Genomic DNA, 27,668 nt, shown 5'->3' on the forward strand with positions numbered 1-27,668 from the left:
GTTTCTTATACTTATTTATTAATTAAGTAATTTATATTTATTACCCTCATGCGCGAAATAATCACGGTAAACCCTATGAACAGTTAGTGAAAATCTGGACTAGAAAAAGTGTTCAAATATCTCCAACTCTTGTTATAGTGTAAGTTCCCAAAGCTATGCCAAAGGCAGGTGAATGGTGTAGGTTACAGATATCTTTTTCCGTAGTAATGAAAATCCTTGTCTTTGTAGTGTGAGAGATTTGGACCGTGGAATCGCTTGGTGCCCCATTTTCACTCCCCTGCTGGTGTCAGACTTTTCTTTTCTCTCTCGAAGTAAGAGTTTTTTTAATAAAAAAAAAAAAAATTATCTGAGTGTTACAAATTTTAGAATCCTTTCAGAATCATTGCTAGAGTGAAGTGTTCGAGTTTTCTCTCACGAACTTGCTCCAGTTGTCTGATTAGTTATGCTTATTGGCCCCACATTCATGATTGTCACTTGCGTTTGGTGTAATCGTTACGGATGCAGTACTTTTAATCTTGTCATTTTCAGACTCCTGCAGAAAAATATTGTAGAATATACTAAAAAAAACTCTCTCTCTCTCTCTCTCTCTCTCTCTCTCTCTCTCTCTCTCTCTCTCTCTCTCTCTCTCTCTTCTTAAATTGTGATTGCCTCGAGATCGAGTCTGGTCTTCATTCTTTACGATCCCTACTCGGCCGTCGTTTCCTCTTTATATCCTCCATATGGACTCGCAAAAAAATTATCCTCTCTTTTTCTATTCTCTGCGTCTTCCTCTTTTCCCATCATCCATTATCGTCACACTTCCCTCTGCTTCCTCTCAGTATCTCTGTAGTGCTATCTATCTTTCTGCTCTCGCTTCCTCCTCTCCCTGCTGTCTGTCGAGGGATTTTCAAGTTTTTCTCAATTGTAGAGGATCAGATATTTTAAGAGGCAGTTAATTATTATGAGCTGTTTAACTATTATGCGGATTTGAGTTCTGGTTCACTCACGTACACACACTCACGCTCACACATGTACACGTAAATATTACATATCGCAGAGAGGTGATACCAGAATGTTACCTTTCCGTTTTTTAGCAACTTTATTTTAGATGAGGACGCCAGACACTCGCCCCTCTCCCCAGGTATGTACAAGGGTGTTATGTGCTGATTGCATCCTCTATTTTTTTCTTTTACTTTGGGATCACCCATTCAAGTAATGGCCAGATTTAACGCTTCCTAATTCTACTGATTGAACGATCAGCGATTTAGCGAACACTTGGCTGTGTTTGGGTAGATTTTTTCTGTAAGTTCCACTGAGAAGAGCTATGATGCATCCATTCTGGCACATAAATACAAATAGGTAGAAAAAAGACAGAGGGAACTGCCACAGTTATGCTTTTAACTGCTTTGAACAGTTACACCAGAAGGTTGATCAGCTCCCCGTCGAACCCTCTACAAATACATACTCAATGCCTCATTGATGTGTTGTGCTGCACACGTTCTAGTGCCTCTTGGAATCAGATAATCTTTCTATAATGTACTTCTTTCACGCCTTCTGTCCTCCCATTCTGAGTCTTCCTCTCAACCTTCTTCCTAACACCTCCTAATTATATACGTTTCACCAAACCCTCGTCTGTCTTGTCAGTTGACCAAATCATCTGGGCTGTCATCTATACAAACTTTTTGTACCACGTTTGATTGTCTACTCTTTTCTCATGCTTTTAATTCTTCTTACACCACATGCACTATGCAGCATTCAGTCTTTGACCTTAACAGGTTAAATCTTAAGCTCACATTCAAATGAAATATATGGGCATGCTTGCGTATATACATGCGTACTTGCATCTTTGTATTAGTTTGAGACAGTAAGCTTACGCAATGTGTATGTGAGCGCGCGTGTGTGTATTTGTATTGTGGGAACGAGAGGAGACATAAAAAAGAGAGATATGAAAGTGTTCGTAAAAATCTGGAAAAGCTTCTTGTGAGGTGGCAGACTGTATTGATGAAAAAATCGATATACATCACCACCTAATACCAATATTAGCCTCCAGCCTCACCACACACCTGAACCCTCCCTCCACCTGAAGCTTGCAAACCAAGGGGAGATGAGAAGGTCTCTAGCGACAAAGTGCAGAGGGCTCTTTGCTTTGGAAAGCCTCCGAGGTGTTTGCGTGTGCGTCTGTTTGCGTGTTTGTGTTGGCGTGTGCCTTTCATGTCTTTCTGTTCTTGTTTTGCTGGTTTTCCTCACCTTCCCCCCCCCCTCCCCCACCATCACTCTTTGGGCCCATTTCTCTCCTCTTCCCTTTATGTTGTCTTCATTTCTTGTCCCTCTGTGGGATCCACAGAACCATTAACCTTTGATGAATGTGTAGCGAACACTCGCACTCTTTTCTTGATTACCTCTTTCGTGAAATCTCCTTTGGAAATAACGCTGATACGATCAACCTTTTTGTGTGATTGTTTCTTTTTTTCTATCTCTCTCTATTAAGACGCTCGGTAGCTAAGTACCCCCACGGGAGAGAATGTAAATCAGGAGGGACCTCCATTGACATTTTCAGGTTACAGTGTGGGTAAAGATGAAAGGCGGAGACGTTCGTCTGAGGGGAAGCGTCTGGAAAGACGATGATGCCATTTCAATCTTTAGAGGATTTTTAAAGGTTTTATCGATCTGGGTTAAGTCGTTCCTTTGATGGTGTCATGTATCGCCTGAATTGATAAACATGTACTAGATACCGAGAGGTGAATGGTATATAGTAGATATGAATTTGGGGTCATAGCTCTCATTTTTTAAAGTCACCTCTCACATTGTGAATCCTGCCTAGCGTTTATGAAAATTTCATATTGAATTCCAGGGAGTCATTTCTTGAAAATTACTGTGCCAGTTCGCTCCACTGTCGTAAAAATGCAGTATGAAATGATGATGCACCGATATTTCCGTAGGTATTTAGGCCACAAATACTTGTAGAATTTAGGTCATGTGCCCTTGTGTGCACAAGGAAAAAAAGGAAAAATAGAAACGAAAGTAGAAAAATAGTTTCAGAATATTGGAACGTAACTGGTACTTCGGCCATCGTTATATCATTTTCCGCCGGAAGTTCATTTTGCACCAAATTGGATTTGAAATACCGGCTGACAGCTTCACTTGCCACGGCCATTGACTCAATATCAGATCATTTTGATTTTGGTGAAATCAAAAAATCTATTTCCATTTGCAAAACATTTAAATGTTTTGGCTTGAATTCCATCTCTGTCAGTTAACGTTCATTGATTCTTTCAGAATATTTGCCTTCTTAGTCAAGACCAGAATAATTCTCTCTCTCTCTCTCTCTCTCTCTCTCTCTCGTCCTCAGCTCTCATTTCTCTTCTCTCAGTCCTCTCCCCTCTCTCTCTCTCTCTCTCTCCAGATGCTGTTTTTCTCGTGAGAGAGTAAAGAGTGGAAAAACACACACGTTTCAGTTATGTCCTGATCTATTATTAATGAGATTCTTAATGCTTCTCTTCATTACGTGGGCTGACTGGAGTATGAAATCAAGAACTGATTTGAATGTATAATTTATAGGCTTCGACCTGATTGATATTGTGAAGTGATATGAGAGTCAAGTTTCCAGTTCTTGGAAGGAACTTATATATTTTCTTCTAACATTTTCTCTGTGTTAATTGACATTTTCATATAAATCGCAGACTTTCAGATTTGTGAAGCATCGAAATAGTGGTACACACTTACTGCTATATTTGTTTTAATATTAGATGTGCAAAGTGATTATAACAATTGTAGATTGTTAATTGTTAACAGTTGAACGTTTTTACTTTTCTTTTAACTTGAATGGGCTTGAACAGGAATTTGGAAACCCTACACAGTTCGAGTTATGCAGCGTTTTCATAATCGGTAGTGAGAACGGGTACCTTAGGTGACAGTACATTATTAATTTTCATAATGTTGTCTGAAAGGTGAAAGAACAGGCCAGACCCTCAATCCCCTCTTTTTTTTTCAACGGAAATTTACTAAACGTTCAGAACAGGGAAAAGGTTTCAAATCTTGTTTATACTCGATATCTTTTCTAGCCTGCCTTTGCTGAAGTAGGTGTCCTGAGAACAGTTAGCAACGGAGGATGGTTACATATAATCATAAAAAGACAACATACACATGGCAAATCTTTGAATATTATGTATTAAAGAATTTATTAATTTTCTTCATCTCGCTAATCTTGAGCCAAGCAATTAAATTCTCAAGCTAGGACAACATTGACTGCGGGGAGTGCAGGTGGGAAGATTACTGAGAAATAACGGCCGTCTTCGTTGTTTCTGAGAGGAAAGGATTATCGTTATCACATGGACAGGGTCTTTGTCGTTGCTTTGTTGAACGTAAAGGTCATCGTCAGGTTTTAATTTGTTGTTTGACTGACTTTTTGTGATCGCAGTGTGATCGGTTTCCTAACCAAATTTGGATGTTTACAGAAATAAAAACCTTGCAGTAATGTTATAAAGGAAACTTATAGCGTCACAAAGAAAACTGCTCGTCACTGTAGTAACTTCTACTGTGTTCATAAATATACTGAAGTTTTAAGGCTTTGTCCAACCTCATTTTCGTCTAAAATTGGAGCAGCCTAAAAAGACACCCAAATCATCTGACGTTGCGGCATCATCCTCCTAGGATATTCACGAAGCATACAGCCAGATTATTCTGAGACCGATTGCTTCTCCCAAAGGTATTCTTAGGAGCCTCATGAGTATTTCCGTTTTAAGAAGTGTCAGTGGTTTTAGAAAGTAACCCATTATGTGCCTATGCACACGAGTGCCTACCAAATAAGGGGTTGTTGATCGTAGCGGAGGTGGAGTTATTTCCTGAATAACCTTTTCATATAAAGACAATGGCAAACGCTTTAATGAAGCACTGTCATTCTCCCCTGGAGGATGTTATGAAAGCCATCACGTAGGGTTTTATTAAAAAAGATAAAACTTCATTCTCCCTGTTCCATAGACAGAATTTGGGAACAATGCAGAAACTGAGTAGCTGTTTGTTCAGTATAACAATTACTGTTCACTAAGTTTGCGCAATATGATGATTAGATTTTGCATTCATTACTGTTAATATTGAATTTATTAGGCATATTGCGTATTTGAATTGCCCATTTATATATTTTGGATAGTTCTGGAAATTCCAAGAGCTTGACCTATACATTTGCATGTGTACTGGAAAAAAGCAGAGTCCTTGGAATTTATTGCATAGTTTTTATACAAAGCGAAGAAATCTTCATTTAACGCATAATAATCTGTGAATAAAACAAGCAATTTAATTTTTCATCGTCTTAGGCGTAGGAACCTTTTTATTGAGTACTCACATATTCTGGATAGAAATGAGTCATTTTATTTAATGTATATTTTGTGTAGCAATAAAAAGACATTGTTATTAATGCTCGTTGTTGTTGTGAGCAGCTGACATTTTTCTTGAAGTCTGTTTTTGGTAGAAGCGAAGATATTTATCGTAGATTTAATGCATAAAGAGAAAGAGAACTTTGTATTCAATTCATAAGCCGTTCAGAGAGAAAGAGTCTTGACACAAACAAAAGCTCCACAGCTGTCGAGGTGGTTTGACGCGACCACCCACATAACGCCGTCCAATATTCGATAATTGACCCATTAAACTTTAAATTAGGATTAACCAGTATTTACTTTTCTAATTAGTGAACTTTTATGACGATGTAAATTGCGGTGATGTAATTAAAAGTGCTGAAGCATTCAAATTTTTGCTTGACGCCCGAAAACTCCTCCCCAAGTTCGCACAACAGCCGCACAAATAAGAGACCACTGCCCTGAAGGAGGTGGGAAATCGCACCGGAGTTTCGAGTTTCTTGGAAAGGAAAAAGTAAATTGCCAAGGAAATACATTCTCGTCATTTCATAGACTTGGAAGAAATTCCTGATTTACAATCTTGTATCCATTAGTGTTTCTGATAATTTTAAAGAGGATTCTGTCTTTGAAAGGGGGACTGAAACCATGTTTTCGAAGGTCTTTGGTTAAACGTGATGTCAGAATTATCCTCTTATAATAGTAAAATAATTATTTGATTTATATGAATTTGGGAACTTATGATTGTCTGCGTTCTGATGTGGAGTTTTTTCCTTATTTTTCTTAAAAAAGTAAGGTGTTAGATTACTCGCTGGGGTCAGGGTTTATTGTTTTTTTAGTTTAACAACGACTGAAAGTTGCAATATTGTGATCAATATTACCAGGACTTGTATTTATTCATCATTGCTTATATTGGTTTCATAGCCTTAATAAAAATGAGATGAGGTTGCACTTCCGGTATGAAATTCGAATATTTTCAAGGTTATTTAATGTAAAATGAAAGTGAAGGAAGTAACATTGGCTACACTGGAATTCATGCTTCCGAGAAGTTGCGATGTATTGCCATAGACATGAAACCCATCGTCAGCTGCTCTGAAGAAATGTTGTATTGAAGGAAACAAAGTTAAAAGATAGCCTATGAGAAATTCGGTTCAACATCGTACGACTTTTTCTGGTCCCGCCATTGGGAGGCATTTGGGAGGTGCGAAATTAGAACATCACTGACCCTTAGGAGAGGTTCAGGAGCTCACCTGCGTTGCTTCCAGTCTAAATAGCCGACCGTTTTGCGAGCCCAAGAAATAAGGACACTGGATAGGTGAAGGTTTTGTGATCTGTGTCAGAGGTACGTAAGCATCCCGGTGCTCTCTCTAATTTATGTTCTTATATTTTTTTCCCCACAGGCAGATGCTGGTTATCCTTTTCCGTTTGAATATCTCGTCCCAAAAATATGTTCACAGCATCTAGTTTTGTCACTTATATATTTATATGAAAGTGCGGCATCGATTGAAAGGTACGATTTATAGTGGGAAGTATCATCTCGTTTACCAATCACAGCTAATGAAATAAACCCACTCATATAGCATCAAGAAGGGATACAAATAGGTCTTCTTTTAATTCCGAAACCTGATACGAGCAGTTCAGTATCCTTGCCTGTTCGTGTCCTGAAAATAAAACTGGAATAAAAGGAAAACTGTAAGAGAATGGAAGATAGGGACAGAGCTTCCCTTCCATGAGGAAGAGTTATATGAATGCAGGAAATCGGAAGCAGGAAGAGTTCTCAAGCTTGGCAAAGGAAAGAAGCGGACAGCAGAACATTCCGACGAATCCTGTCTTCCACAGAGAAAAATGGGCACTCATGGAACCGTAGGAGTGAGTCCTAACCAATGGGTTCAATAAAGCCGATGATACGTGGATGCAGGAAATCTTGTGCTCAGTGGACATGTCGAGTCAGAATAGTCAATAAAAATAAAAAGAAAGAGAAATGCTAATTTGCGGCTGAAAAATAGATCTGCTGATGAATAGATAAAATTTGTTCACTGGTAAGATGAAGTGCCTTTGCTTGAAGGACAAAAAGATGAAATAAAGCAAAGAGGATGGAAGCCACGATGTAACATGAGAGACATGAGTAAGAGAGTAAATACCTGCTCATTTTTGTTTCTTACACGAAAGTAAGCCGCTACCAAGGTTGCTCGAGGAATTTTCCATAAAGCTTTTATTTTTTTTCCTTGTTTCAGACTCATTCAAGCGAGGAGCGTTACGAACTCCATTCGCTGTCAAAATGGAATACACAATACAGTTTTGCAATATCTTTAAAAGCCTCGGTAAATTCTATCATACGAACGGTCTCGCTGGACCAGATAACAAAAGAACGGCAGAGAACCAAAGAACGAGTTCCCTTTGATGCGGTATATTCCAATGTTAAAAATTCTGCCAAAACCCTTCTTTGAATCTCTTTCGCGATGGATAATGCTTGTTACGATATGCTTCTTCTTTTTTTCATTTTTGCTTTTTCTTTGTGATCCTCTGCCCCCGGGGGAATCAAAGGCTCTTCTGAGAAACTGGAGATTATTGATTTCAATGGTCTTTGTAGTGATGGGACTACCATTTCAGATTCCTTTGAAAGGGAGGTGGAGAAATTGACTATTTTAAACTGAGTTGTGGCAGCTATAACGCCCAGATATTCAATGCTAATTACAGCATAACATTGAAAGAAAGTATATAAATCGTAAGATTTGGTTGTTAATTTCTTTGTTTATACCTCATGATACATATGTGTTTATGCGTCATTATTTGTTATTTTTTATTAAATATATAACTGTTAAATGAAGGAAGCAATTTCTTATTTCTCCTAATGAACTTATAATTCATACTTTCTGCAGTAATTTAAGTCATGGATTGGTTACAAATGATTGAATAATCAGGTTGATTCTCCCTGTCATCTGGATTCAGCTACATCAAAGACAGATTGTTCTGTCTTTAACCTGGCTCATTGACGGTAGTTCATGTCCTTTAACATTAAGTACTAAAGCATAGAAAAAGAAATGGATAACAAATAGTGGAAGCAAGTTTTTGCTTAAAACTAAATCTAGTTTCGGTTTCAGATTCTCAGTATTTTGACGTTTTTTTCATCTTGAATGTATAGAGATGGAGGCTATTAATAAGAATTTAATATTAATTATATTCACTGCCTTGACTCTAGTGCTCCATGAGACTTGGTCTTCTAAGTTTGAGTATTATTCTCTTAATTTTTAAATGGGTGATGTAGAAGTGCTGCCATTTGAGTAGTATTGTTTTATTTCAAGTAACATAATAAAGCCTTGTATTTTCCAGTGATTTAGAATAAAGCGTCGCATTTAATTCCAGTGATTTAGAAGGCTCTCCCGTAAACGGAAATATTTCAGTTGGACGCTCTTTTCTACAGTAGTATTTCTTTAAAGTCTCTTCCTTCAGCTTGGAAAAGCGGCATTCAGTCTCACCAGTCATAACGAATGAAACCTATGATTATATATATTTCCTGTAATAGATGTTTCCCTCTTGCTAATGTTTGACATGGAGTCCCCTTTAGCGGTAATCATTAACATGTATTTCCGTCAGTTGTTTTCGTATTGATTCAAGATTTTACCTTTAACCTTTCAACTGTGGTTCGATATTAACGATTCGTGAAGGACACAAGTTTCATGCTACATATTTCATGTTTGTCTTTGTCAGCAGCGTTCCTTTTATGTTGATGATAATATTGACTCCTTTAGGTCATGTTATAACTTTGATAGAACTCTGTATTGACATAAACAAGTTGAGACAAATTGTTTACACACTAGCAGGTTAGTCCCTCTATAATGAATATTGTCTCCGGTATGTATGCTGACAATGTTATGAAAAATTTGCATTTTTTGAGGATTCCTAGGGTTGTTCTTTCATATTAGTTATTTGATTGAGCTTTCAAACGTTAGGATTACACCGGAATTAATTTCAGATTTGGTGTTCTGGCACGACTTTCTTATAGACATGGCTGGTTTAAAATGAATTTTAGATGATTAGCGGGGTTTTCCTTTGGATATTCGCTCAAACATAAATTATCTGAGAAGGCATTGCAGTGCTTGTACTTTAAACATTATTAGTTTGGATTAACGTTTTTTCAAATGTTATTGTATTGATAGAGCATTCATTTAAACATTTGCGACTTTATATACTTTCCTTCAGAATCCACTGATTTTGTAGACTTTTTCTGCATTCTTTTATGATGTGAAAGAATTTGTCTTCAAACATTGAGGATTGAAATTTTAAGTTGACCCTCCTACGAGGAAGACTTGACCAGGCATCCTCCAAATGTGAATAATTTGATCAGGCATCCTTCAAAAGTTAATTATTTCACTTGGCGTTCCTTCAGACACAGTTAATTTGACTGGATATTCTTAAAATGGAAGTGATTGGGCTGGACTTCCTTTCCTACTTGAATTATAAGGCTGGGTTTCCCTTCAGAGCTAAATGATTATATTTTTCTTTTTATACACATCAGTTATTCGAATGTACTTTTCTTTGGCAAGTCATGGCCTTCCTCATTATCTCAGTGTTTTGAAAGTACATTCTGTGTATCCACTTTAATTCGAATACTTTTAACCCGTATAGATTTTTCTCCGTTCCTGTGCAATTAAAGTGGACTTTATGATTGAAACCTCCCTATATCTGTATGATTTCAAGGACTGATGGTAACAATTTAATGTATACTTTTTCTGGAACTTTAATGATTTGACGGCTCTGTGATTCTTCCCTTCAGCACTTACTTTTGATAATATTTCACCTTTCATCTGATCGTACTTTATATACTGATTGTTTCTTCTTTTCCTTTGTAAAATGTTCACTTTAGGTTATACTTATCCTCTAATAATAGATTTCAAATCTACTTTTGTCTTCCATACACATTTAGTTATGTAATTTTCCCTACGTTATGTTCAGTGTTCGTTGCAGGATTGCCTGTGTCCCCTCAGAGGAAGCCACAGGAACAGAATAATGGGACTGCAAGGAATCCACCAGTGCCCTTTTTACGCCATTTTGTTTATGTTTTGCCATTTGTTTTTAGATTTACCTCATATTTATTTGTAGATATACTACGATTAGTTGAATTTGAGCTGCATAAGGTTATTGATCCTTTACGAGACTGCAATTCAATTATTGTTTTACCTTGATTTATTGTCTGTAGTGTTATCATGGTGTATGTATTACCTTTCTTTTTAAAGCTGTTTAACAGCATACCAGTTAACTATAATTACTCCATTATTTTTATTTGATGAATACTGTCATTACACTGTGAGTGACTTATTGATTTCTAAGTGTTTTTTCCGTTCAGTTTCGAAAGGTATATTTTAGCCTGACGTGCATATGCCATGTGTCATGTTATTTAATGCTTTGTCTTGCAAGTCTTATTTTTTAATTTCTAAATTTTTTTGTGAACCAATTCGTCGGGGATAAGAGGATTTTAAAATATTTCTTGCAAAGTTTTCATATATTTATTTTGGATAATTCATAAATTTTTCATGTAAAGTTGTTATGATAATTCAAAAGTCCTTTCATTTGAACGCAATCGATTTAAGATATTTTCCTTCAATGACTTTTAACTAATTGTGCCGGTGTTTATGTTTTCAACAATCGCTTCGGGAACGTTCCCTACTCTCTACCATTTTCTAAATGTTACAGTTTTTGTGGAATGCTATTTTGTTGGTTAATATCTCTATTTCCCGTAAAGTCTTGGTTTATTTTTTTTCATCATGTAAACGTTTGATTACTTCGTATATTTTCAAGGTGAGGACTGCTTATTGAAAGTTACTAATCATTCCATGTTCATCCCATGTTCCAAGTGACAGCCTCGTTAACAGTTCTCCTCCTGTGCAGATGTAAGCTGCGACCTGGTGACAAGCGTGGATGAGAGTCGCCTTTCGCCCGCCCAGCAGTCCACCTTTTCGGACGGTTCGTCAGGTATGAAATGGCCTTCCATTGATTTGACCTTTGATTATATCCTAATGGGCTTCATTTCCGTTTGCCGTCTGTGAGGAAGATGGTCGAACTATCCTGTAAATTTGGTTGTGTTTGTGAAATTCCATCCAGTTATGACTCGCTCACACATTTGATGTTGAATGATGTGTCTGTGCTCTTGTGCGAAGACGTTGGGATCGAGTTCGGACAACATTAATTCAACGCATCCTTGAATGGAGTTTATCTGTAAGGATGTATAACATAACGCGATGGCTAACAGTACAGAAGAAAAGCTACAGCAATGTCCCGAATTAATAAAAGTTGATACTAATATAAATATCGAAACTAACATGACGTATCAAAATCAACGGTACGGTATTCAAGGTGCGTGTCTATTTGTATTAATAGCTGAAGTATTCTGTTAGTACGTCTGTTTCGTAACAGTCTTAACCGACTTCAGTGTAGCCGCTGTAAAATACCACAGATAAAACATGTTCTGAGATTTCATAAGCGTCAGCTCTCTGTCCCGTTAATGAATTTACTTCAGTGAAGGGAATTTCTCTAGTTGTATAAGAACATTCATGAAATACCTTTTGAAATGTTCAAAGAATTTAAAGCAAAATGGTTTCATCCGGTGCACTATAAACAGGAATATAATTGATGAGATAAGGATTGCATCATTTTTGTTGATTGTATATTATGACTTCGTATTTGCTTTTCAATGATGCCTCATTCGCAGATATTCAGTGATGAGAAACCGCTGAATTAATTAGTTCTTTAACTTTTAACAAATATCACGATGCAGTCGGAACTAACTAATTGAATTATTGCTTACTGTAGCTTTGCAAGAATTGGATTCGTTATTGTCATTTTTAATTGAAAAATAACGAAACTGATTTTCATTTTGGATCTGAGGTTGTGGTGAAAGGATTTATTTTGTAATTTGTAAACCGGACAACGGTTTTTAGTCTATATTTTGATTCTAAATCCACAGACTTTGGTTATTGCTCGTATCTGTTCAATATGGCAGAATAAATCGATTCGTAGTTTAAGTATTGGTAGCAGAGTAGATTATGTAAAGTTTGAAAACGAAAACATTTAAAAAACGACATTTATTTGGACTGATAATCATATCGATAAATCATGCGTCTCATTATTTTTCAGTCTTGGAAGACTGAAATAGGTTCATTTATATATATCTGATAGAAAACTAAAGAATCGTTGCCCATTTGAACTAAGAAAAACCGGAATGAATATTTGTACATTTATTGATAAAATACTTGTAACATCGTGTAGAATTCCCGAAAAGAAAACCTGAGTGAGTTTGCTCCATTTAAAAATGATAAAGAAGCGAACAAAAAAGAAATCCTTCGCTTAACTCATAATAGTCAAAAGAACTTCACTAGTTCTTTGAATTCTTCTAAGAAAGAAGCATTGTTTACTAACCAAATGTTTTCTAATTTCGTTTCTATAAATACGAGCTAATTTTGTGTGCATTAAAATAAATGGTAACATTCCACCTCGAACCCAGACGTGCTGCTGTTCTCATCATTGTAGTTGTATATATGGACAAACTAAGAACATTATTTGATGGCAAAAAATAAAATCCTATTTATTCTGAACAATGCAAACATTGTGTTAATATGTATATAAGAGATGGTTTTAAACATATCCTTTTTAGTTTAGTACAGGATTGGATTGGCCTTCATTCATATGAATTAACAAATCTCAGTCAAATAACACTCTAATAATAATTACTGATATGCAGTCAACACTAATTAGAAGGTTTAGCATACTTACTCATTAGACAAACATTGAGGTCATTAATAGCTGTAAACCGTTTAGAATATATCTTCATGAGCTCAGTCAAAATCGAAAATAGCTGTGATTCTTGCACGTTGAAATTAGATCTCGAGAAAGAGGTTTCTGTGATGATATTTCTTGGAAACTTTGTTTAATTGATTTGACTTGAGCAACTTAACAAAGTGGTCTAAATTTGACTCATTATCTCAGTATATACCTAGATATGAATTCATTACATACATGAAACAGTATAAGACTGAATTACAACGGCGCTCAAAACTTTTGCTTTACCGTCAATTTAGTCCCGTTATTTATGCTTGAATATACTCAATTAATAAGTTGTTATCCACTGATAACCTAGAAGCCGTATTCATGCAGATTAACGTTGTTTCATCTTGAACGAATAAAAAAGTATCACCGATTTGTAGAACAGAAAACGATCACAGGTTGTATCGGCTTCGTCCTTGAAGTTATCTGTTATGAGGCGAGTTACTTTTCGTAATCGGCCTGGACCTACGAAAAACAATTTCTTTCGGCCGATCAAGTTTCAGGGGTAAGAGAATGAGGCTTCAATCCCCAATTTTGTCAGGGAATGAGTTAATTTATGTCTATAGCCCTTGAATTTACTTGAATGATTTGGAAAATGAGATAGAAAAGCTCTTAACTGGATGAGGACGCTCCAGAATTGGATTTGGGAGCCCAGGCCTATTACAGGTAATGGCTTTGTCGGAATTTGTAACGCGGCCCTTGTGAGTCCAGGGGAAGAACTGTAAACAATTGGGCTTGCTCCTGCGCTTGTTTATTCTATATATATATATATATATATATATATATATATATATATATATATATATATTATATATATATATAATTTTAAATCATGTTTTCCAGATCACGTTTCCTATAAACATTTTGGGGTTGTAAACAAGTAGTGTGATATGGAATGACATAAAATGTACCAATGCGGAATGTAATCAATCAGGGTAATTTAGAAAGTAGATAAACATGACATGTAATTTGCTGTAAACAAGTAGGCCCATTTTAAATTTAAACTTAAAAAGGTTTTTAGGTATCTAAAGTAGGTTCACTTGGAATGTCGATCTGCTGTGTACGCAAGATAGTGCCTTGTATTTTAAATCAGATTCCATGAGTCGAATATTATTTTGTGCCATGGAATTGTTACTTTGATGTTTTACTGGCGCACGTATGCTTCTGTGTATGTGTATGCATTCATGCTTGCAAGTACAACCGTAGTTCTTCCATAAATTTTTAACGTACTGGTATATGGTAATACCCTTTCAGTGTTACATATATGATGGATATGTGGTAGTGATGTTACGGGTGTCATTTATTTTCTTTTCATTTATTTTCATGAATTTTGAACGAAGAGGAAATTCATATCATATTAAAAGATTATTTATCGTTGTCTATTTCCGTGACAGTAACGACCTTCGACTTGATGCGCGTTCCCAAAATTCTACGGCAATACCCCATCGTGTTTCACTTACGTTGCGACACTGCCGCTATACTCTCATAACCGAAAACGTAAAAGAAAAAAAAAAAGTTTTAAATGAGCTGAAAGAAATAATGTATATCTAATAAAGTGGAAGATATTGTAATTATGTGGACCACGATCTTTGGTTCATGTGAATGCAAATTTGGTGGACCGGCCAATACATGGAGGAATCATTGTTATCTGAATGATTGATCTAGCAAGCCACTGAAAAGCCGTGGTTAACACTGCTCTCAGAGTCATCCAGCTACCAGCATGAGGAAAGTCCGCTTCTGCCATGATAGGATGCCATTGCCATTTCAAAATATCCCAACATTCAGACTTCCATATGTGATATTTTGAGAGGCTGTTTTTGCATGTCTGTTGTTGAACATATATTTTACTCATAAGGTTTTTTGAGTTATTACTTAGTTTACTTTCATGAGAACGAACTGAATTGAGTTAAGAGGTTAAATTGTGAATATAAAATGTGGGTTTGGAATTTTTTTTTTATTTTTTGTTTTGTTTTTGTTTTTGTGAATACTGAATGGGGGAATATCATGGTCTGACTTGCAACAGTGCGCGGCGGTGTTTGTGGGTCATCGCCCCCTGCCGTACCCCCCTTGCCCCCGGCTTCCCTTCTGGGTCGTAGTAGGGGCAGGGGAGATGTGGGGACGCCCTTGGAGGTTATCGCCATAGGCCCCGAAGGGACTGCTACTACCGTTCCCTCCCACAACACTCCCACACTTACGTCAGCCGCCGCTGCCGAGGTCCCACACCAGATAAGGGTCTGTGGGAAAAACGGTCGCTTAGTTCCTTCTTCCTCGGGATATCGTAAGTTTAGGTGATGGTTATTTCGTCTCATAAGAAAGAGTTTTATCTCTCTCCCTCGCTTTCTCTCCTTCTCTTTCTCGCTCTCTTTCATTCTTCTCTTCCGTCTGTTCTCTTTCCTGACAGTCTCCGCTTAATCCCCCGATTTTGTAATTAAAAACTAATTTTGTAGACTGCCGCAATGATTTAGGTGATATTTTCCCCTGATTTTGCAGTTTTACTAACAATGCATTTAATAAAGGCCATCTCTCTCTCTCTCTCTCTCTCTCTCTCTCTCTCTCTCTCTCTCTCTCTCTCTCTCTCTCTCTCTCTCTCTCTCTCTCCAAACCGTTCTACTTAACGGTTTTATGAAGTGAACTGAAAGGTTTTAATGACGAACTCGTGGTGTGTTTAATATCTTGATTTTCCTCGTTTACTCCCTCCGGAGGCTCCCTGTGCATCTTAACACCTCATGACAGTGCTGTATTTATCAGTATGGTATGATGACAGTGTCACTAACTCGAATAGTTCTTAGGAGATTGGCGTAAACGTTCGTATGCATTCATTTGGTGAGTTTTTTTTTTTCTGAAGTGATTTGAGAAGTGATTTGGATAAATCAGTAAGTTTCATAGTCTTATAGACAGAAATTTAAGATAAATTTTTTTCTTGTTTCGTGAAATGTTGGTCAGCTCACCAATATCAATAGTATTAGTAGTTGCTCAAGAATAGGCGAATGTAATGATGATTCTTCTATTGAATATGGTAGAAATTATGGCTTCATTTTTAGAGATGGACAATGAAGAATTATTGATAGACATTAAACATACGTGTGTGAGACATCACAATATTTCTGTGATTGAAAATGATAAGATTGATAGATTTCTGGTTCCTTGCATGAATCACTTGTGTCCAAATTTGCATCTCCTATATTTTACCTTTTGAAGCATTCCTGATTTTAGACCCCGTATTGCTGGCGATTTGGTTTTATATTTTCATTTGCTTTTTGGTATAATGATATGACTAACTATATTTATATTTATATAGTGCATATGTTTGTATGTGCTGTAAATATGTATGTATGTATGAATTACGTACGCACATATAGTAGATGTATACGTAACACAGGAAAAACTCACTTACGGGCAGTGACTTGCATTCCCTTTGAGCATGTTCAGCTAAAAAGTAATATTTCCTTCATTGTAGTGGTGTACTGATGCTACCCCGTGTTTGTGTATATACACTGAATGTAAATATATTTTCGACATACCTATTTAAAACACATCCCCGAAAAAACAAATAAATGTTGTATGTCATGTTTTGTTTTACACTCAGCATTCTCTTGAGAAATATAATTTTCAAGTTATGTTTTAAATTGTGTAAATTTCAATGTCTCAAAAGAAGAGAATTATTTTTGTTATAATGTTAATAGATTTTATTTATATTGAAACCGCATAAGTGTTTATGACAGATTAACTTATGTGTTTTGTTTTTCCTTATATGCAGCTCCGACTCAGGCCAAGAGAAAAGGTAGCTATGTATTCCAGTGTTCATATACTGCTATATATATTTTATCAATTTTGACACTAAGTAGTTTCCATAATAGTGTAAAAATATAAATATATATCTATGCATAAGTTGGGTTTAAATTCCTATGTTTTTTGGTTTGTTTAAAGAGGTTTTCAAGTAAATGTAGTAGCATAGCTTTCAGTAAATTTTAGCATCAGTGCTACAAACCTGCATGGACAATTGTTTTTTTATATTAAAATTAGTTATTGGTTGCATGATTTACTTGGTTTGGTTTGAATTTAACCAACATGTTGTCGTGTGCCCTCAAGGGCATGTCAGGCATGGTATATTTAGTGGGCATAATTCACTGGGAGTAAAAAAAAAAAAAAAAAAAAAAAAAAAAAATCCCAAAATCCGGTCATTAATCTGTGTCCAACGACAGAATACCTGTGGGATGACTACGACATGCGTGGTTCCCGCACACTGCTGAGCTACGAAGGTGCAGGGGAGGTGGTGGGCGCTGCAGCCACTCCAGATCTGCTGCTGCTACCCGGGGGAGACGGCCCCGTCTCAGACGATGATTTCACTGAAGGAAAACCTCTCCTGTCAGGTGAGCCTGGCCACTCTTTAGTTATTTATTGATTTATGTATTGTTATTGCGTTGGCTCTTTATCCCTTTAATATTCTGATGATTACAGTAAAATGATGACATTTCACTCTTGCATCTTCTCGCTCTATCTTTATTCGATGTTTTTATTTGAAAGGGCTTTATTTTATTTTTTCTTTGTTATTCCAGTGTCAGGGTTTTGGCCTCAAAGTCCTCTTATTCCATCCTACTCATTCTTATTCCATCCTACTCATTCTTAGGGTTTTATGATTACTGCCCCTGTCCTCCTGACGTTACGATATCACTCAGAAACTGTCCATTTTACCATTGAAAGTGTCATGTCTGTTGCTTAATTAAAAATAAGAGACTGGAATATCTGTACACTTTATTTAACATGTAGAAATTGGAGAGCAGTGAATTAAGTAACGTTATTTAATCTCTTTTATGAACACGCTTAGGACATATTGTAAAATGTGAAGCTTCACTCTTGACTTCAATATTTCCTAGTTTTCAAGTATGCAGTATGACTGATTATCATTTATAGATTAATAACGTTAAAGAAAATCGTCACAACTACTCGCTCTGAAACTAATATTTTCATTTATTTTTATTTTCTCATCGCCGTTCAATTGGAAAAATTTGCTTACGCTAAATGTTGTTAACCATTTTGAGTTTATTAGTCATTGTTATTACAACTATTTTATGTAGTACGGATTTGAGGCAATTTCTTGAGGATATTCGTAATCAGGAGTGATCCGCACTTCTTTTAAAATATCTGCCATAAAAGGAGTAAGCATCCACATAGGAGGTAAACAAGGTGCGTTCGCCACGTATATTCTTCGACTCGACGCAGTGTTAGTGGAGTTCTTAATATAAATCAGGAAATATATTATTTTTTTCTGTTTTTGGTGAATCGGTTATATTCTGAGTTCGTGAATTCGTTTGAGCGTAACTAACAAAAGGTAATCCACCTGTATCAAAACTTTGCTGAGTGTTTTCGCAGTATATTTAAACTTCGACAGAAATGCTATCAAACTTCAGAGCGAGCGCTGCTGTGTGCGAATCTTAATTTTGTATTTATTCATCCAAGTTCGTCATTATTCAGAGCATATCTCTCTCTTCTATTTAAAACAACTTTGTTTATAGATAGTAGTGTTCCAATGGATCTTTTAAAATTATTTAATGGAATTTTACTTATATATTCGTAACATAATTACGTACAAGCATGTAAGTGGACGATCGTATTTTTTAGTGTTGATGAAAGAAGTTATTTTATCTGAATTCTCGTTCGTTATATCAAAGCTAAAATTTTTCGTAGGATATTATGTGTAATTTTTAGCTTTTCTTAATTCTCAAATAGGCATTAGAACTTTAGATACTGCAGTAAAGTGCCTGAGATTATGCTAAAAAGGACGAAGATTTAGAATTCCATTATCGTTTTGAATATTTTTATTGACTTGGGATATCTCTTATTTATTTCACTCGATGTGAAGATTAACCGAACTTTCATTATCCAGAGAGCGCCTCTTACTAAAATCTAAGTCTCTCGGTTCTTCCTTGTATTCCTTATTATACTGATAGAATGATTAGATATGGAATTCTGTAATATATATATATATATATATATATATATATATATATATATATATATATATATATATATATATACGTGTGTGTGTGTGTGTGTATAATAGAAGTACTTGGGAAACATATGATTTTTGACATATATGTACAAAACTTATTTACGTTTGAAGGCCACATCAACTTCTAAACTGAAATATACAAAAAACTCAAATATCCGTATATCGGGACTTCTGATAGTGTTACTGACCACCAAGCCTTTTTAAAAGTATTCGAAATTGTTAAAGTACAAATAAAAAAATCATGCTCGTGAATTTTTTAGAACAGACCATGCTTTTCTTTTTACTTGGCGACTATGAATTTATTTTTTTCACGGTGAGTATTTTAATTTTAGCCTTTGATGGACTCTGCAAAAGCCATTAATTTCTTGTTTGTCAGAACATACCAGGAGAACAAGTAGAGTTGAACATAAAATTATATCGGAAATTAACAATATCTGTTCATACATTCGCACTTGTAGATAGGATTCTTGGAATACATTTTGCTTACATATTGGTTATTCATTTGATTAAAATAATGCTTTCGGGTTTCGGAAATTTGTTTTAACAGTTCTCTTGACCTCCCACTTGTTCAGGGACACACACCCACACTTCTCATTAAAGGGGACGTAATGTCACAGAGAGAGAGAGAGAGAGAGAGAGAGAGAGAGAGAGAGAGAGAGAGAGAGAGAGAGAGAGAGAGAGAATCAGCCGTTTTCACATTAATGTACATATCAACTCTTTCTTCCCACGCAAGAGCTTCATTATTATATAACACTGTAATTTACCTGTAATACGTATGCTCCAGTCTTGGATTATAGCGCATTTACATATAAACGTCTCTGCTGCTCCATCATTGGAACATTTTCTCAATGTTCAGAGTTTCAGAAATGTCAACATCCACATTGTTTTTAAGAATTTATTTCCTTTTCTTTTACATCACTTGAATACTTTAAAGGCTACCTCAACGCATGGGGTGGTCCACCGTTTCACGTAAGGATAACTTTTATACCTTACTCTATGAATGCCAGATTTTTCAACCGATCAACTGCTTTTACATCATAAAGACTTTTAAAGTTTTCGTGTGAATTGCTATTCTGCATTACTTTCTTTCTTACACTATTAGCTATCACACTACTTATGTGGAAAAAAACTGATTTACCATTAGCTCAGTACAATTCAGTCTTTGCCGGACTTGACATTTTTTTGTTTGTTCTACAAAGGCTGCTGAGCTACTGATTTTCTCCCTTTGACTGTGACTTATCTCTTCCTTCATTCTTCCGTCATTTGTAACATCTACTTCTGAACATTTTTATAAGTTAGCCCCTGCCGTTCTTCCATTATTCATATTGAATTTAACTAGTGCATGACCTTTGGGTGCATTCACTTCGTTAGCCCTAATATCTCTCAATTTTTATTCTCAGGTGTATACGATTCAGACTTCATAATCAGTCTTTGTAACCTACCACCAGCGTCAGCGACCTTTGTATCCTTCCTAAAGTACAAACACTGTGCACACAACTTTTTGCAGTTAATTCAGCAGTAATATTTTACTTCCTTGAAAAAGTATCTATACAAGTCAGTTTTGACTGTTTATATATATATATATATATATATATATATATATATATATACAGTCAAAACTGACTTGTATAGATACTTTTTATATATATATACACTATATATATACATATATATATACATATATATATATATATATAATATATATATTATATATATATATATATACACAGTCCCCCCAGTTTTGACTATATATATATATATATATATATATATATATATATATATATATATATATATATATACACAGCCAAAACTGACTTGTATAGATACTTTTTCAAGGAAGTAAAATATTACTGCTGAATTAACTGCAAAAAGTTATGTTATGTATATATATATATATTATATATATATATATATATATATATATATATATATATATATAATGCTTAAAAAATCACAGTAGATGCACGTGACTTCATAAATAAGCGAATCCCACAGGAAAATGATAGTCAGAAATCCAAGCGCTTTCGTCTTTACTAAGACATTGTCAATGTCTTAGTAAAGACGAAAGCGCTTGGATTTCTCCAAATTATAATGAATCCTTACATTCATTGTTATCCGGTTCTTTAATCGTTCACTTTTACTCTTTGTGATTCCCCTGAGGTCCTTCAAAGTTAACTGTTGGAAAGACTTTTTCTAGGACACTCTCGTTCCTCACATTGCAAAAAAATAATCCTCTAATAGTTTATGCTTTTATCCTCAGGAACATTGGGTATTAAAGCTGGGATTTTTTTTAACAGCAATTCAAAGCAGATTGAAGTTATTTTGGTCCCTTAGGTCAAGTGTGATATTTCTCAAGGTATAAAGCATCTATTAGAAAACAAAATTGAAAACAGCGGTCAAAGTACATGACAGGATGTATCGTAAAAGTTGCAGGGACGTTCATATTATTGAGATTTTTGTCTTGCTTTCCCCGTTTCTCCATTTCCCTTTCATTCGGATCGAGTTTCCCTTCTCCCCAAGGCGATCTGCCCCTACTTATGTACCTCTCAAAATCTCATCTTATACCCTGAGAGAGGCATCATTTTCGGAAGAGCGTCGTACTGTAGTTCATCTCTTGACTTGAGTGCGCCTCATTAGTAAAAAATATTTCCCTCGGAATTGCTGTAAGGCGATGTTAATTTAAAGTTCACGTCTTGCACTCATTAACATAAATAAACAACGCTTCCAAGAGAATTCCCCGTTGATAAGCTTTGGACCTTAGAGATGAGGTTCCCGCTCTTCGTCATTATTTTTATTAGGAGTTGGAAAATGTCGTGTCCTCTGGGGTCATTTAGGAGGTAATGGACCAGATTTTAATCATCTTCATTTCAGTGTTCTGAAGACCCTTATTGTTCTTAGGTCTGTGAAGCTACTAGTTTTTTTTTATGTAATCGAAAATGCTATCAATTAGTTAAATATGTTTGTTGTCTGGTAAATCTGGGTCCAATTCCTGGCACCGTATAATAACATATTCAAGTGTTAGTTATACTCCCATCGATTTCTCGGATAGAGATGAATTTTAGTTTTTATTGTAGGCTGGCTTATGGAGCAAAAGAGACATCAACATAAAATGCTGCCTTGAAATACAAATTTCGAACTGTTGATCGTTCAAGTAATTTGAAAGTTGTTTATCTGTAACAAAAAAGCTTACTTTAAAAATTTATTATCCTTCCAATGATAGCAGATTAGTTGTAAGCATATTTCCTATATTAATCAAAGTAAAATTGCTGTTTAATAATCATACTCGTGTTCATATATTAAGTTTTCCTTATCGATCTTCGCAAATCGGACGCCAGAGATCTGCTTGACATTTAAGCGAGTATCTTATCCATTATAATTTCTCATTAAATATCCGTTACCATATCCCCCTGCAATTACTGTCTAGAGGGATGTAAATTTATCCTTTGAAAGTGGAAATGGCGTCGTTATTAAAGGTTCGTCTCTTGGAATCGATTTTGTTAAGGTAGGTTAGAGGAGAAAAATAGAGGGGTTGAGGTCAAACCCCTCTGCAGCCGGGAAAGATTAAAACAGATCGATTGACAAACTCCCACAGCACTTAGACGAGGGCCCATAGGGTCTCAACGCTTGCCCTATTGTACCCAGGGGTCCCGTAATTATTCAAATCGGAGATTAAGATGCGGGGTGAGTGTTCGTACGGCAGGGAAAGTCAGCGAGAGGCGAGGGGCTCTCGATGTAATTTATTTGAGGTGAGAGCGACCAGCGCTGAAGGAAGGGAACACGAAATTCTGTAGGTGGGTACGTGGATTATGTGTGTGTGCGCGCGCGCGCCCACGTCCTGACTTATAGACTGATGTCATTGTGTATATTAAACAAGATTCTTTACAAGCACAACATGTGTGAGTGGATGAAGATTACTTGCGATGTGCTATTAGAAGTTGCACCTGTGTAATTTCGAAAACTTTCAGTCTCTTTCTCTTGCAATAGTTTTTGATTAATAGTCTTCTTAGAAAGCTACAGTTCGAGGAGAACTTCATATATATATATATATATAATATATATATATTATATATATATATATATAAAGGTAGGATTATCAAAACCCCACAGGAGATATATTCAAAGGTTAATAAAACTTAACAAACAACTTAGACAATAAGTAAGCTGAAGTTCTTGCGTGCTGAACACCAAGGGTTGAATTACCCATAAAAAGTAATAAAATGTTAAAGAGGCAATTGTTATTTTCCCTTAATCCGCTTTGCCAGCCCTACTCAATGCCAAGTAACGTAATGTAAAGTTAGATGTGACATCAAGATCATCAGGGGAAGCACATTACACGGTAAAGGATACCAAACCAGACCACAATGGTCTCTCCGAGAGGCACAAGTGACGCCCCCAAAGAGGCCCTCGGTGCCACTTTATGGTCGAGCACTGCTCCCTTCTACAGAACCCGATGCTCAAGGAACCTCGGTGTCGCGTTGGGTTGTTTGGTTGCCTTTCCGTTTCTATTCCGTTCAACTGGAGATTAAAGTCTAAATGATGCAACTTCAATTTAGTCAAATTTTAATGAAATCAATTTTGCAAATATTAAAAACCCGGGAAGATTTAAGAGGTAATAATGTGGCCACTACGATACAAGGAATAGATTAATATGAAACCTAAAAGCTAAGTATATTTACTGTATGTTGAGAAGTTTCCAACCAGATATGCCTATTAACGTTGGTTGCTTCCATGAACGCCTGCCATCAAACCTTTGCTTACCGATGTCTAATAAAACTTACTGCAGTAAGACAGAGCAACGTCTCAATTTGGTACAAAACAAACATTTCTTTAGATCTACTTGAAGAGAGGGCCTTTCGTCTTTGACTTTTTATTGATAATTTTAGTGTCCATATTTCCATAAGACTTTCAGAGATCAAATAGGTTAAGTTTTAAATCTAGCAAATAATGACGATATTGTTTCCATGTAAATTCTTTACTTCGAGTTACTAAAACTTGCTGCTGGCCTGTCCATACCTATTTGAAATGTTGTACTCATATTTGAGTAAATGCATTTGTGTCCATTTGGGATCTTGATCTGACTTCTTATCTCGATCATAATAGTTTACTTTCTAATCTTGTTTTAGTTCCTCGTTGGACGATTGAGTTATGTGCTTGCCTACCGATTTGGTAGGCAGAGTTTGCTTTCCCGCTTTGCCAACGCGGAATCAGAGGAATTTATTTCTGGTGATTATAAATTCATTTCTCGATATATTGTGGCTCGGATCCCACAATAATCTGTAGGTCCCGTTACTAAGTAGCCAATCGGTACCTAGTCACGTAAAAAAAACTGATCCTTCAGGCCAACCCTAGAAGAGCTGTTTAATCAGCTCAGTAGTCTGGTAAAACTATAAGCTATACTAAGCTATACTTGACTTTTCTCTTGTTCTCCAGTTCTTATTAACGAACCTCTTCATTTAGGATTAGGCCCAAATCGTTTTGATGCACCTTTCTTTTAATTTTGCCTCACTATCAAGCATTTTCGATCTCGTTACAAGACATTGGAAGATAGAAGGTTAGGATGAGTAAACTTGTTCTTCATTACGATTAGGCCCAAATCGTTTTGATGTACCTTTCTTTTAATTTTGCCTCACTATCAAGCATTTTCGATCTCGTTACAAGACATTGGAAGATTGAAGGTTCTGATGGAAGTTAAAACTTGCTATTGATTATTTTTTCTTCCTTACGATCCACTAGCTCCGCCCATTCTGTTATTCTTTCTTACTTTGTCTCGTTATCCTTCACTGCTCACTTCTCTTCTGCCTATTTCCTTTCGCTGCTGATTCTCTTGCACTGTATGATGATATGAACTCAGAGTGGACCACTCACATTTTGCATCTGATCACCATCGCTTCAAATTGGTTGCCATTATTTAGTATGTTTGAAATAAATGAAAAGGTTTTAAAAAAATTAAACGTGCTAAAAGAACTCTGGTGAAATAGAATCAGTGTTGTGTTGAATTAACAGCTAGCTCGCCTATCATATGAAAAATTCTTTTTGAAGGAAAGTTCTATCATGCGGTATGTCATGTTAAAGTAATAGTTTCCTTTCGACCCAAAGGATTTCGTTCTTGGCCAACGCCACCGAATTGAAATTGGAGGAAGCGACTCGCGTGTGCGGTCCTGAATACGTACTGCATTGCATGAAAAGAATTACCATTTCCGTCGCCAAGTAAATCAGGTCGTGGTACTAAGACAGTCAGTTCAAAATGGACTAGTGATAAGGAAACGTTGCAAGAGCTGAAATTTCCTTTCGTAAATATTAAAATCCCTTTTGAAGTTTGGTCCTGGAAAATGTGTTAAAGATGAGGAGAAGTTAGGTAGTCGTGGGGACTATTTAATTTCCCCAGGACAGGCAGTGCCTGTGTGTCGTGGATGAATAGGCATGAAACAATTCCTTGCTCTCATTAGGAGGCTTACAATTTATGCTACGTTTTTCCTAGCTTAGGCAGAGCTCGTTACACCTGGGACTATAAGTTTTGATTAAACAATGTGGCCACTTTTCATGCCTGTTAGTCGATTTCTGGTGCTCGAAATGACTTTAGTTTTAATAATACTGCATTGACATTAAAGCTAAATGAAAGGTTTGTAGGACTTGGGTTTAATTATTCAGAGTGAGGCTGCATGTTTTTTATGTATATATTAATTACAAATCTGTAAGTAATTGTGACTATTAGGATATGGGATATGGCAATTTACAGATTTTATTAAAAAGTTTGTGGATTAATTAATGGCCAGAAACTTTTATTTTACTGGGAGAGAAAGGTATGTCGGAACTGAAAACTAGAATCATGAGTGGAACTGTACAGTTTATGAAGAGCACGGAAGGAAGGAGAAATGGTTTGATTTAAATTGCGTTAAAGGAAGGGAAGGAGGTTGAGAATTGTAGATAGATGAAGGCATGTATGAATGCTATGGAAGAGATGGCGATAGATAACCGATTACTTAGAAGGATGAAGAAAGAGAAAACCGAAAAAAAAGGAATTGAATGGTTAGCAAAAATTAGAAGGAAGAGCTTAGTAGTTTGTTTTGTAGAAATCCATCTCCCAGCATTAAAAAAAAATGAGATGGAATAATTACACGAGTGTTGCGTGGGGCTGCAGAAGCAGCCTTTAACCGTTTCAATCTGATTTGCAAGGCGCTAAGTTAATAAATAATTCACAGAAAATAAGACAAGAAACTGAAAGAGTTCAGTAAAGAAGACAAGGGAAAAAGAGATGCAGATGCTTAGGTAACCTGCGGACTGTACGGGAGAAACACACACACACACACACACACATATATATATATATAATATATTATATATATATAGATTATATATATAATATATATATATATATATATATCATATATCTACAGATTAATATATATATATAATATATATATATATATAATAATATTAATACCAACATCATATATATATCTATATATATAAAATATATAAATTTTATATATATATATATATATATTATATATATATTAATATATATAATAAATATATATATATATATATAATATATATATATATATATAAAAAAAAAAAACACACACACACACACACACACGAATTAAGGTACAAATATCCTTTTTTTAATATCTAATTCGCTCTACCTCAGAATTAATATATTTTCATAAATGTTTACTGAAGCGGAATTTTTAGTTGATAATAATTTCGTCGGCTCCCTGTCGAGGAACCTAGGAACCCAGAAATCAAGACATATAGTGAAGCGCCTGTAACCACCCACCTACCACGAGAGGTTACAGGCGCTTCACTGTAGTTCGTCCTGATTTCTGGGTTCCTAGAGTTCCCGACCAGGGAGCTGACGAAACAAATGATTATCAACTAAAAATTGCGCTTTAGTTAACATAATTATGCAAACAATATTAATTCTGAGGTAGAGCGAATTAGATAATAAAAAAAAGGGACATTTGTAGCTTAATGCGTATAGCTATGAATCACGGTGATGTGATCAGACTCATATATATATATATATATATATATATATATATATATATATATATATATATATATATAATATATTAATATATATATATACTATATATTTTATAATTGTATATATATTATATATATATATAATAATAACTATATATAAAGGTTTTTTTGCCACGAATGGAAAAAAATGAAAAAGCGAGATAGCCGAGTACTTTCGGTCGTATTCGGACCCTTTACTGAAGTTCAAAGGGTCCGAAAGGAGGCCGAAAGTACCTCGGCTTATCTCGCTTTTTCATTTTTTTTTCCTTCGTGGAAACAAAAACCTTTATTTATACATAGCATCACGTTTTATATACTTCGTAATCAAGTTGTTCATATATATCATATATTATATAGATATAATATATATATGTGTGTGTGTGTGTGTGTGTGTGTAAAAGTAAAGATATGCTTAAAAATCACACTAGATGAACGTGACTTCATTATATAAGCGAATACCACAGGAAAATGGTAGACAAAGTCAA

At 35.5% G+C, this 27,668-nt stretch overlaps 1 protein-coding gene across 5 annotated transcripts in view; it reads left to right on the plus strand.

The window, feature by feature from the left end:
• Window positions 1-27,668, plus strand: part of LOC135210928 (fat-like cadherin-related tumor suppressor homolog) — a 736,096-nt gene that overhangs the window by 695,830 nt on the left and 12,598 nt on the right. For 3 of the 5 annotated variants that reach the window (XM_064243897.1, XM_064243898.1, XM_064243899.1), the window contains 4 exons: window positions 11,211-11,294; window positions 15,166-15,420; window positions 16,900-16,923; window positions 17,345-17,512. In XM_064243897.1, the coding sequence (XP_064099967.1) occupies window positions 11,211-11,294; window positions 15,166-15,420; window positions 16,900-16,923; window positions 17,345-17,512 (531 nt within the window). The remainder of the gene's footprint in view (window positions 1-11,210; window positions 11,295-15,165; window positions 15,421-16,899; window positions 16,924-17,344; window positions 17,513-27,668) is intronic. The other 2 variants (XM_064243900.1, XM_064243901.1) reach the window with 2 other exon arrangements.

The sequence above is a fragment of the Macrobrachium nipponense genome, chromosome 4 (genome assembly GCF_015104395.2).
Source record: "Macrobrachium nipponense isolate FS-2020 chromosome 4, ASM1510439v2, whole genome shotgun sequence".
NCBI classification, from domain to species: Eukaryota; Metazoa; Arthropoda; class Malacostraca; order Decapoda; family Palaemonidae; genus Macrobrachium; species Macrobrachium nipponense.